This window comes from Physeter macrocephalus, chromosome 7, assembly GCF_002837175.3.
Source record: "Physeter macrocephalus isolate SW-GA chromosome 7, ASM283717v5, whole genome shotgun sequence".
NCBI lineage: Eukaryota > Metazoa > Chordata > Mammalia > Artiodactyla > Physeteridae > Physeter > Physeter macrocephalus.
The window spans coordinates 122,356,521-122,370,088 of record NC_041220.1 but is presented as its reverse complement, the minus strand read 5'-3'; the positions used below and the strand labels follow the sequence as shown (position 1 = coordinate 122,370,088).

At 39.1% G+C, this 13,568-nt stretch overlaps 1 protein-coding gene and 1 long non-coding RNA gene across 3 annotated transcripts in view; one reads left to right on the top strand and one right to left on the bottom strand.

Annotated features, from left to right (window-relative positions):
* Positions 1-5,044, bottom strand: part of LOC102984784 (N-deacetylase and N-sulfotransferase 3) — a 150,671-nt gene extending 145,627 nt beyond the window's left edge. Inside the window, exon 1 of the mRNA XM_007114685.3 lies at positions 4,049-5,044. Coding sequence (XP_007114747.1) covers positions 4,049-5,029 — 981 coding nt within the window. The 5' untranslated portion in view covers positions 5,030-5,044. The remainder of the gene's footprint in view (positions 1-4,048) is intronic.
* Positions 1-12,663, top strand: part of LOC114486613 (uncharacterized) — a 188,149-nt gene extending 175,486 nt beyond the window's left edge. For both annotated transcript variants that reach the window (XR_003680647.2, XR_003680645.2), the window contains 2 exons: positions 8,053-8,186; positions 11,411-12,663. This is a non-coding gene — a long non-coding RNA (uncharacterized lncRNA). The remainder of the gene's footprint in view (positions 1-8,052; positions 8,187-11,410) is intronic.
* The last annotated feature ends 905 nt before the right edge of the window (positions 12,664-13,568 follow it).

Below are 13,568 nucleotides of genomic sequence, written 5' to 3'. Positions count from 1 at the left end.
TCTCTCTTTTATCTCCAAATTTCTCCACTGAGTACTCCACGCTCTCCTTCTTCGTATTTTAACCCTCTAATTTACTCCTGAACTTACTTCAGCTGTGCCTCTGCCTCGATCATTCCATTACCCTGGATCCTGTAAGAGTCCCCAGTGACTTTTATCTTTTGCCAAAGGAGACTTGCCATTTCTCACCTCAGTGGACCCTGCTATTAGATTTTAGACTGCTGATCACACCCTCACTGAAGCTCTTTACTCCCGAGGCTTGTATAGCATCACAGCTTTCTGGTCTCCGACTATTCTGACTCTTACTCACAGGATTTTCTCTCTCCACTTATTTTCTGAAAGATGATTTTTCTCAAGATTCTACACTTGATCTTCTTCTCTTGTCACTCTATAAACCCTTTCCCTGGCTGATGTCACATGCTTTCATGCTGAAAGCGAACCATCCCCTAATTAGAATGATAACTTCAAAAACTACACTTGCTACCCAGACTTCTCGGGAGGCAACTACCTGTTAAACATCTATACCTGTATGTCCCAGATGCACTTCAATAAAACTGAAAATTTTAATATGACCTCTAATGACCTTCATTATGATCTTCTTGCTCTCTCCTCTTTCTTTGTTGTTGGAATAATCAACTATTACTCAACTACACTAAATATCATTTTTTAACTTTAAAAAATTTTATTGAAGTATAGTTGATTGACAATGTTGTGTTAATTTCTGCTGTACAGCAAAGTGATTCAGTTATACATATATATATATTCTTTTTCATTATGGTTTCTCCCAGGATACTGAATATAGTTCCCCTTGCTATACAGTAGGACCTTGTTGTTCATCCATTCTATATATAATAGTTTGCACCTGCTAATCCCAAACTCCCAATCCTTCCCTCACCCTTGGCAACCACAAGTCTGTTCTCTATGTCTGAGTCTGTTTCTGTTTCATAGATATGTTCATTTGTGTCATATTTTAGATTCCACATATAAGTGGTATCATATGGTATTTGTCTTTCTCTTTCTGACTTACTTCACTTAGTATGATAATCTCTAGATCCATCCATGTTGCTGCAAATGGCATTATTTCATTCTTTTTAATGACTAATATTCCACTGTATATACGTACCACATCTTTATCCATTCATCTGTTGATGGACATTTAAGTTGTTTCCATGTCTCGGCTGTTGTAAATAGTGCTGCTATGAACATAGGGGTGCATGTAACTATTTTTTAAAATTATTATTATTATTTTTTGCGGTACGCGGGCCTCTCACTGCTGCGGCCTCTCCCGTTGCGGAGCACAGGCTCGGGACGCGCAGGCTCAGCGGCCATGGCTCACGGGCCCAGCCGCTCCGCGGCATGTGGGATCCTCCCAGACCGGGGCGGGAACCCGTGTCCCGGCCTCTCCCGTTGCGGAGCACAGGCTCGGGACGCGCAGGCTCAGCGGCCATGGCTCACGGGCCCAGCCGCTCCGCGGCATGTGGGATCCTCCCAGACCGGGGCGGGAACCCGTGTCCCCTGCATCGGCAGGCGGACTCTCAACCACTGCGCCACCAGGGAAGCCCGCATGTATCTTTTTGAATTATAGTTTTGTCTGGGTATATGCCCGAGAGTGGGACTGCTGAATCACATGGCAACTCTATTCAATTACGCTAAAAATCTTAATGTCATCCTTGATTATATTCTCTTTCATCTCCATTGATCCAATTACTAAGTTGTTCATCTTTACCTTCGATATTGTTCTTATATTGGTCATTCCTTCTCCATTCTTATTCTCATTTCCTAGTTTCAAGAAATCTTCTTTTGTCTGAATATCATCTCTACAGCCTCCTAAATCATTATATCACGATAGCTTTGCCTTCTAAATCTGTTCTGCTTAATAGGACTTCACAGTTCTGGTACACAGCACACAGTATAGTGTTTCACACAGCATTACTTACATAAAACCACACAGGCACTTTTCCTATTGTACTCACCACATTGCAAGCTATCTACCTATTTATCACTCCCACTTCACCCCTACCAAGACAGCGGTACACTCATTAAGGGGGAGCCATGCTTTATTTATCTTTGTATGCCTAGTGCCTACTGCCACGCTGGCGTGTGATATGGCCGTTCCAAGTGTTGAGCAGGAAGATGCTCAGCACAGTCTTCACCTATGTGCTTTCTGAGCTTCTCTAACTTTACTCTCCCCACCCTCTCTTCTAAACAGATAAGACCATGGTGTATGTTTCTATTTACATATCACCAAAAATACTTCACATGTAGGACATGCTTAATAACTAGTTACAGAATGAATCAATGAAGGAATGAATGAATGGGTGAATGACTATGTTTAGAGACACAATCACAGATACAATTTAGAAGTAGTTCAAAAACCCGAAGAATTCAAAACATACTTTCTTTTAAGCCTTCAGGTTGGTTAGAAAATATATTCCCATCTAAATGTGAGCAATTCATAAAATATTTTACACATGTTAAATTCTTATTGAATTTATTCAGTAAGTTTTTAATTTTTTGTACCACTTAAAAATGGCTTAACCTTAAGAGCACTAAAGGCATTTTGTATTTTGTTTAATTTTAGAGGATATAGTAGAGTTTGCATAAAAAACTCGGAGATTTATCTAGCATATTTTTAATGACATAACAACATATTTTGACAGTTTCAAAGACTTATGTTTTAGAAATAAAGCCTTAAAAATTTTTAATCATAATATTTTGAAATGGAAAAATTAGAAAGAGAATTATGTATTGTTTGTAATTTTCAAGGATATGATAATTTTTTGTTTCATAATAAATGTTTAAACTACCAGCTTGGTTTAATTTAGCTACATTTTCAAAGACTATTTCAAAAGACTAATGAAAAACTTAAGCACAACTTCATTAATTAATTTATATTGACTTAAAAGGAAGAGTCTAAAATATTGCCAAAAATATGAAAGGTTTTTCTTTCTTTTCAGTCTTCACACTCTCTTATGGTAACATTGAATAGTCCTTCTGGTATTCTTAGCTCATTTAAGTAGTGTGATGAGCATTACTATTATTTGCCAGATGCTTAGTGTCTGGAGAAAAGAATGCAGTTTCAAGACTTTTTTCCCCATCTGATTCAGTACTTTATATTTTACCAAAAGGTCAAAGCTATATAGAATAAAAATTATGTATCAAAATCTCTCCTTTCACTTTTACGTGAAATCAGTATGTAGTATAACAGAGATAGAATCCAGTGGCATTTCGAATGGGAAACTAAGATCACTGTAGATCATTCTAATTTTAAATTCCATTAATATTAAACAGCCAGTTGTTTATGTAATATAATCCCTTCACAATGATAACTAACTATCTTCAAATAATTGTTTTCTATCTAAGGGCAGCAGTTTTACACAATAAGAAATCTAATCCAATATAAATGTAGCAGGATAGGTTTCATATATGAACCAGAAGTGTTCAATGAATTTTGAAAATTAATGTAAATTCTTATGTGTGTATGTGAATAGGTATGCCTGTGTATTCATAGCTTTCCATATTTAGTAGTGCTAATTTTCAGAGTTTCAAAAAAGTAATAAGAGAAAATGAGTCACACATTTGACTTCCAGAAACAGCTGAACTTGCTACTTATGAGATCTTTAATTCTTGAAAATTTGTGGGAGTATTTATTTTCATTAAAATAAATTCACCTTGATTTCATAGCTAAATGGACTAAAGTCTTAGATTAGTAATAGTTTACTGAGGTAGATAGTTTCCGGAAAGTAATTAAACGAAGTGGTTTCTACTCTGTAGTTTTAAATACACACAGAAATCATTTCAGGATTCTGCCACACTCAATCCTTAAGACAATCTTCATTTTCTTCTTGATTCAGAGAAAAATGTATTATCTACCTAGTTGTTCTAGGGCTGAGATATAGCCCCATATCTCAAAAATAGCTGAGGGTAGCCAACTCATCCCAGTTTGCCTAAGAATTTCCAAATAAAATAAAAATCCTATGTCCCAGGAAATCCCTTAGCCCTAGACAAACCTACTGAGAGATGAACCAAACTTTGAGATAAAGAGCCTTACCTTAACATCATTGGTGTTCATTCTTGTTCCTTCCTTTCCCACAAAAATGTCATCAATATCCACAAGAATGTACCTGTCCAAGGACAATGTGAGCCTCTTCCCTGACAAGAAGGAAACAGCATCTATGAAGATGAGCTTATGCAACCAAAAGTTCAAGTTGCTGCCAAAAAGAACTCTGTGAATTCCATCATGGAGCCCCAGGTCGTGTATGACAGTGGCATAAAAAGCACCTTTAGGGATGGGAGGAGAAAGGTTTTCTGGGGTCTTTACTTTGGCAAATATTACTGGTTGGTAGGCTGAGTGATTAATCTGGAAAATGGTCCAGTCAGTTCCAGGTAAAGAACCTTTTTCAAGCTTAGAAGATTTGGTCACATGAAGCAATGGAGAATGAGGATTAATACAACAATCTTTTACTGCAAGGTTTCCATATACAGAAAAAGGGAAACCTTTCAACTGAAAACTCTGTAGGCTCTTCTCACTAGTTTTGTGGAATCCAATGACACCCACACCATATTCAACACAGTATTTATCTAAAAGGCTTCGATTCCAAGAGTCCATATTTATATACTTTAAAATATTCTCATAAATAATGAGAATGTATTTGCCTCTAGTTTTTTCTATAAGTGCTGGGAGATCCCCTTTTCCAGGAGCAATTTCAATGTGATACTGGAATCTGCTGGATTCTAGAATCATAACGATGTCTTGACCGAGCGATGAGTACTGGCTTTCCACAAACACCAGGACTGTGGGTTCTGTCCTTGAGGCATCAGAAAGCTTCCTTGTCTTCAGTTCCATCAGCCTGTATGGTAGGTGCTGGAAGTCCCCACAGTCTACTTCTGAAGCCATCTCAGACAGTTCGTTTTCCTGTTTGTAGCCAGTGTACAGGTAGTAAGCAGAAATAATAATGCTCACCATACAGAATGTGGCAAGCAGAATCACCGTCCTTTGAAAGTGTCTGTGCAGCTTCATGATAAAACTCATGTTGTATATACTTCCCTCAGACTGTTCCAATAGAGGCACCATAAAAAAATAAAAGAAGAAAAGAAAAAGATGATGTTTCAGACACTTTTCCAGCCTCAATCAATAGTTTATGTCACCATTGCAGCACATTTGTGTCACTTGATCAGGACTCACAGAAAATATAATCTGAAAAGTAGAATAAAATGCAATAGAATATCAAACATTCAGTCTGCAGCATTAAAATGAGCAAGTTTTTATCCTTGTCACTGACACAAGTGGCAACCTGTTAGGCACATGAAACTGGTGTTTGGTAAGTAAGAAAACCTCTCTTTCCTCCTCCCAGATCTGAATGAGGACATGGGAGGGGCACTAAGAGGGAAAGGGCTCCATTGAACAGAGAGAGGTCTCTATCCCTAGTATAGAAAAGACGTTGGACTAACAAGGAATTGCCTCTCACTCCTTGAGCTTTGCATCAAATTCTGTAGATCACATAGACCTAAGATCACAGAGAGGTCACCTGAGCCATACACTGCCATATCATGTAATATAGGCTCAAACTATTTGTTTTTTACTGCATACACTGAAAATTCCTAAAAGTTTGGATATATTTCATTAAATGCTGCTATTAAGACAACAGTTTCTGCTTTTTAGAAAAAGTTCAGTAATTATATAAAGAAACTACCATAAAAGTGTTTTTAAAAAACATAACAAAGACTGCAACTTCATGAAACACTTTGTTATGCTATAATTTCAAATCCTTTTCAAGTTTCAGTAACCTTTGAAAAATTTAGTAACTTTTGAAAAATAATAAGAAAGAAACATGGGTGCTTTTTAGAGCAGAAGTTTATTAGCGTCTTACGGTCCTGACACTTTTCATGGAAATATCATGGAATATAAAAAAATTTAAGAAAGGTATTATTATTGTCCATAAGGCAGGCTGAAAGCTAGCTGAAGACAGCTGAAAGCACTAGTGGAGAACATCGTAGTTGACGTTCTTCATAAGATTAGGGTTTATTACACTTCTGTCTCATATTAATTGTCACTTTGGTCCTGGTACCTTCTAAGTAAAATGATAAGGTTAGAATAAATGATCACCAAGAACATTCTGGCTCTAAAATTCTGTGATATTCACCTATGAAATAAGCAATGAGCAATATTTTGAATAATATATATTTATCTTTATGAAGACTATAATATTCTGGAATGTAACTGCAGGATATTTATAGGATAAATATCTTATTTATCCTTTAAATTATATATTGTGCTTTATTCATTCAAATATTTAGGGAATCTATATCATTCATTCAAATATTTATGGGATAATTATCTTTCTATTTAAAATATAAATGTTCAGCAGAGTGAATTTCTTTAAAGGAAACAAAATTATAAGGTAGAGACAGTGACTAGAATGCAAACAATAATGTATGGGTTGTTGATTAGAGACAAATGACTGGCACAGGATGAGAGAAGACAGACACCATGGCAAGTGAGGGAGTCTGCAACGTGTCGGGGGTTGGATTTGGGCAGAGCCTTGAAGGATGAGGGTAAAAGGAATAGGCATCTGAGACAGAGGTAATTTTACAGAGGCAGGTGTGAGTACAATACTGGGCAAGGGACACTCTGATGAAGAGTTGAAGGAGAGAGTGCAGAACAGCTAAAAAATAAACTGAATAAAATATGGGTAACTTAGATTATAGAGAGATTAGATAGCATAGAAGTTCATTGTTGAGAAAGCCTGTAGGGAGCCATTAAACTTTCCTGAGTTGGGAAATAACACGCTAAGGGTGAGATTTTGTGGGGTGGAGGGGAATGAATTAATCAAGAATGTGGAATATATCCCAGAGCAGTGTTAGAGTCAACTCTGGCAAAAGCCAGTATAGGCTCATTTCTCACAGTCCAATCACGGACTGTTAATGCTCACACAGCAGACAGAATGTGGGCAGGGACAAATCTGAGGGACACTGCAAAGAAAGGAGGTGTGGAACTTCATATGTCATGGGAGGTCTCTGGTACACCACCCTTTGCCAAGTAAAATGCCATTAAGGGCTCTGACATGGTCTCAAAGAAATCCTACTCTTTTTTTTTTTTTTTTTTTTTTTGTGGTATGCGGGCCTCCCTCTGTTGCGGCCTCTCCCGTTCGCAGGCCCAGCGGCCATGGCTCACGGGCCCAGCCGCTCCGCGGCACGTGGGATCCTCCCAGACCGGGGCGCGAACCCGGTTCCCCTGCATCGGCAGGCGGACCCGCAACCACTGCGCCACCAGGGAAGCCCAGAAATCCTACTCTTTTAAACATTCTCACATAGGTTTCAGTGTAATTTAAGCAAATCAAAATTACCAGGACAACAGAGAGTTTTCATTGTAACTGTAGTTATTTCATTTTGCAAAGTAACTGTACTTTTAAAGTTAGGTACGTGTTTATGAATACTGTAATAGTCTGAGGTATAATAGCAGGATACAAAATCTCACATCTCTCTAGGCCTCTGTTTCAATTTTAACTGTGAAGTGTTTTTGACTGGATACAAAACGTATTACCACATTTTGCATTTCAGATAGCAGTGGCTCATAGTCTGTTCCTATTTTCAGAAGTGAAAGGCATGTAATTCATAAAATTCTTACCTATGATGAGGCCTAGTGGTGAGGAATGTTTGGTCTCACTATGCAGGACGGTTATTAGGAACCTATCAAATTATCTTCTCCATTAGCAAGTATGAAATACTGAAAGACATATCTTTTCCATTAAACGCTTCCAGTGTCCTCCTGAAGCCAAAGGGAATTCCAACGTGTACGTTCCTGAGCATAGGATTTGGTCTAACGTATTTAAATGGATACGTTAAGATTCTCTTAAGTTTTCTGCAAACCTTTTCTGGCTGCACATCTCAATTCGCTGTGGTCAAATTTAGTCTTTGGGGTGGACTCTCAAAACTTCCTATTCCTACTGCAACCTCGTCCACCACCACCAACCTCCCATGCTCTCTCTGTCTCCGTTAGCTCTGAAAATCTCGGGATGGACTGAATTGTTGCTGTTACTCCTTCTTCTGCATTAGATGGCCCTGCAGCAGCTTCTCCTGAGCCTTTCACCAGTGGGGCATCACTAAGAAGACAGTTACATGAAGAAAATTAAACTCCTCCCCACAAGTCCCCTGTGAAAACTTCTCAGCGTGGAGCTGCCCTAAACATGGTAAGACCCAGCAGTCACACACAGCCATTGTGGAAAGTATCTTTCCTTTGTACTTCTTGACACTATTATAATTAAAATTCTGTTTAAAGTCAGTCTCCCCTGTTTAACTGTAAACTCTAGGAGAGTAGAGATAATGCTTCTTTTGTGTATCACTGAGCCCCTAGGGTCAGGCGCAGAGTAAGCACCAAATGGCTATTTGTGGAATTAGTTGAATACAATGGCATATTAACCTTAAAGGTTAATTTGACCCTTCTACTTTATTCTAATGCCATAAATTATTTTTAAGGCTACACATCACTATTAATGATTACAATTATCCATAAATTTGCTGGGTTTAATGTCTCTGTTTTATTCATTACTAAGAAATATATTCAGACCATCCCAACATGGGACAAAAGAGCAACTATGGTAGATATTAAATCTTCACCCACCCAAGATCCCTTTCGATGAATCATTCTGCAGGCAGTCTTTAGGTATTTATTGAACACCTGCTTTGGGCTTAGTGCTGTACTAGGTGCTGCAGACACCACAGAAGTGATTTTAGGAATGATTCTTGTCTGTAGAAGCATGGTCTCTGTGGGGGACATGAGACTTGTGAAACAGCAGCCAACACTATGTTGCCCATAATAAGTAGTGATTTGTGCTGTACAGACTCTATCTATTATAAGTTTCAGAAGAAAGGGCAAGAGAGAGTAATGAAACTTAGGAAAGTCAGTGGCACTTTCTAAGAGACACGGTGCTCGAGGGGGACATGGCATGATGGCAGGATTTGGGTACGAGGATGAGGTGAACACGTCAGGCATAAAACCCTGGCAAAGCTGAAGAAATGAAATGGTTACAGTGTGTTTATCTGAGAGTCAGCCTATACTAATTCTAAGGCACTGTGTGTTGGGTTGAAAAGGGGAATAACATGTGATTGAAAGAGTGCTGCAGTTTGATGAACGTCCTTGGAAGTGATTCTGAACGCAAGAGTGTGAAACAGCATTGGGTGTATCTGAACAGAAGAGAGACGATAAAAATAGTGTTTACAGATGATTGGTGTAGCAGTGACATCCAGAATGGACAAAGAGCCGTACTATGAACAGAGAGAGTACGCGCTGCATTGCACGCAGTGAAGAAGTAGGTGGGGTCTGGGTAGTCCCAGCTAAGATGCTGCTGCATAGTCCAGGTGGGCGCTGGTCTGAGTCCAGACCAAGGTGGTTATCAGGGAGAATGAAAACAAAGAGAGACTTGGGAGGAAAAGAGAAAAGGAAATGATCACTGGTTGGGGAGAGGGCAGGCTTTGGGACTAGAAGAATAAAAGTGCCAGGAATAAAAACACCTTGGAGCGGAAATTGACTTGAGCTAGTGATGGACACGTAGGGTTCAGGCAGGTGACTAAATGATGTGTGGGGAGAGAGCAAAATCACAGTGTTCTAAAAAAATAGCTGGATGTTGACAAATAAGAAAGTCAAGGAAATGTTTGAAATTGATGGGTCACGGCTAAATCTCAATATGCTACGCAAACTCAGCTCCTCAGGAAAGTCTTTCTGACCAACTCCACTCCTCCCCGCTTTAGGCCAGGTCTCCAGATTATGTACTCTAATTATAATTACTTTTCCTTTGGGGCCTTTATCAAAACTCTTATTACTATTAGCAACATGATTTGTTTAATGTTTCTCTGTTTTGTTAGACTGAAATTTCAAGGGTATAGGATTTGTGTTATTCCCAGTGATCTTTCAAACAAGACAAAGGATAAACACATATTTAAAGGCCAAAAAGATCAACAGGTAAACCCTTTAGTATAATGACAATAGTGTTCTTGAAGTGCTCTCACAAAAATATATTGAAAATTACAGACTTTTGCATGGTCTGAAGGGTTCTGTGAATGATTAAAGAACAGGCACACGAGCCTGCATGTCAGAGAGTTTCCTGGACACAACTGTCTGTCTTAGAAGCATAGAGCTGACAGCTGTGGTTGGACTTGGCCACCTGTTCGACCTATGATGAGGAATATGCTGAATGACCAAGAAACTGATTACGAAATTTAGAATATCAACAAACCATGTCGGCAGGCATTTTGGAAGCGTCACAGTAGATACAGGAAAGTTGCAAGGTTGGGCTGGGTATAAGCCTCACCACCTCATCAGGATTTCCTGTAAGGCACACTGAAGGAAATTACATCCTGTGGGAAGGCAGAATAACAACAGCAACCCAGCTAGCATTAAAGAACACTTACTATATGCCAACACGGCCTTGGGCCCTTTAAAGGCCAAGTAACCTGCCCAAGATGCCTCAGCTTGTAGTAGCTGAACTGATTTCAAACCCGACAGCCTACATCAAAGATACCGTCCACCTGGGAAGGGAAGTGTAACACATCCCTTTCATGCTAGGGACATGCAGGAAATGGATATCAGGCACCTCTTCCCTTTCGATGCTGCAGTTTCCTCATGAAATGGGGGACACTTGTGGTACCTACTTAATAGGGTTTTGATGAGGATTATGAGTTAAAAGTATAAAAAGCTCTTAGAAAATTGTCTGGCACAGAGAATGAATATATTAAATGTTACCTGTTATGATGATGATGACGATGATGATGGTATAAATAACATAATAAATGAGAGAAATATCCTGAAGATGGCTAATAAAAATGTATTAAGGGTTCATAAAGGGATAGCTACAAACATTCTAGTATAAGCAGAGTGGTGGGAAGTACAGGAAGTCCACTTCTGATGCAGAAATCTAAAGTCAGATGGATCTCAGCACAGAGGAAGAGGCCCAATGAGAGGCATAATTGGCACCGTGTCCATCCTTGGCCTTCTTTTAATCCCGCCCCCCCCCCCTTTTCCTAGATAAGCTCATATACTCCCTGGCTTGCATTATCCTCTATGCTCCCCCAAATTCCAAATGTTTATTTGTAACTCAAACCTCCTTCCTCTGAGCTCCAGGACTCCAAATTGAACTATCGATTCGGTATAATAACAACTCACAGTAACTGTGCCTTTTCTTATCATAGACCCACCACTCCTTGGCTCCACTGGAATCATGTCACAAGCAAGCTCAACCTGTCCATAACTGAATTTGTGATCCACCCTCTAACACCATCTTCATCTTCCCACAACCATCTGGTGGCTCACCCTTGACACCTTCTTCTCCCTCACTCCTGCTTATCTAAATAGACCCAAGAGCTCTCATTTCCATCTTCTAAAACTCATCTGACCCAGTGCTTTTCTCTCCTTTTCCAGGCAATGTCCCTCTCACCTGAACTACTACAACCACTGGCCCCGCCATAAACACTCTTGGCTCCCCTATACTTTTTTCAATCCAGCATCAAAGTACAAATCTGATTGTTTCTTCCCAGCTGAAAATCCAACAATGGCTGCCTATCTCACTTACGGATTAAAACCCAAATTCCTGTACACATCCCACAAGACACTGAGGTATGCTTCCCACTCTGACATCTCAGGCCTGATTCGATGGTGTGCTCCCGGCTAAGCTCCAGGCAGGAGCTCTGCCTGGAGCTCTTTACTGACTCAGGGTCTTCTTACATGCTGTTCTCTTTGTCTGGAAGTTTTCCCTGCTCTTCTCATTTGGCTTCATTGTCCAAATCCTGTGGCTCTAAACATAAATGTCCCTGCCTCACAAAAGCCTCCCTGATTCCCTAGATCTGTCAGGACTCCCTGTAACACACTCTCACATCACCATCTACTTGAATTCTGCTGCACATTCCATAGTTATAATGTGATTAGTCACGTTCCATAGTTAGTCATGTGATTTTCTGTAATATTTCTTCATAGTTGGGAAGCATCTGTGAGTACTTGCCCTGTTCACTTCTATATTCTTGATATCAACACAGTGCCTGAAGTTAAAACATCCCACTGAATACTTGAAGAATGAGTGAAAAAGAGCCTCTACTAAATTTTACAAATAGCAGCTGCATTCACAAACCAGAGCAGTCATGAAGTCAAACCATCTTCTGTGAATGAACACCCTCCATCAGTCACGTCGGCCTCAGTCAGGGTGATAATATAAACACTGTGAATGTCAGTGACCACCTTGACCACAGCCACAAACCAGGCACATCCACAATGTACCTTTTCCTGACTCTTATTCAAATACCGAATTCCCCCTTTCTGATATTTTTCAGAATTCAGAGTGGTTAGGGTTGTTTTGCAAATGCATCTGTTTTTAAAAAGGAAAACATCTGTTTTCCACCGAGGAAACATTAGCCATTATTTAATTAAAGGTGGAGGGAACAATTATGTTTTTGGAATCACAGGCCATTTCATATACATAGTGAAGAACTGACTATATACAAACATACAGCTTGCAAAACATTGCAAAAGCTGCAAGGAGAAGCACCTACTTGTCACTGTAACCTATCTTTTTTCTTCCACTAACACCCAACATCATCCCAAAGTAAAAATCAATTTCCAAATGGAATAGAATCATGTTGGCAGCATAAGAAATGTGAAAAAAAAGATTGCCATCTGGAAAATGAGTATTAATAACTAAAGAACTTCAGGTTCTAACATAAATGAAAGATATTTAAAAGATCTTGACAATATTCCTCTTTCACAAAATTAACCGTGTTTTATAGTGTTGAAAAATTCATTGGGAGGGCTCAAATACATTACATGAATTTGCTAAAAGTATTTCAGTGATATTAAAAAATTGACAAAGAACATGCTTTTCTCTGAGAAAGAATGTGTGAAATTGTGTCATATTTATTGAACACTGCTGTGGTAGGCAAGTAAGATGCTGATTTGCATGGAGTACAACCAAGAATAATACTCTGTCTCTAGAACTGGTTTTTTTTTTCTTTTGTAAGATGGATGGGAAAAGCTGCACTTGGGGATATTAGCTTTGTTTGATATATGGATGGAAAATGACTTTCTATTGCAATTTTCCATCCTTCTGTGTATTTAGAAATTATGAAGGAAAGAATACATTTTGTTCACTTCCCTCAGTGTTATGCCATCCAATAAGGCAAGAGAAGAAAACTGTCCCACTGCTGCTTGCTGTTTGCTCTGCCTGTATGACTTATAGGGGAAAAAGTCTGCCTATATCCTCTTAAATTCAGCTAGAATGTATGCATCAGTGCATGCCTAACAGCAGGGCATTATGATACTGCCAGTGCAGCTTTCAGGATATAATCTAACCCTTGTCATTTTCATCTTCTTCAGAGACATGGGAACAAGAGATTATTAACCCAATCTCTTATTGTTTGCCTAGACCATAAGATGTAAAGTTACATAAAAACTCTCCAGAAAGTAGGCATAGAGGGAACTTTCCTCAACATAATAAAGTCCATATATGACAAACCCACAGCCAACATTGTCCTCAATGGTGAAAAACTGAAACCATTTCCACTAAGATCAGGAACAAGACAAGGTTGCCCAC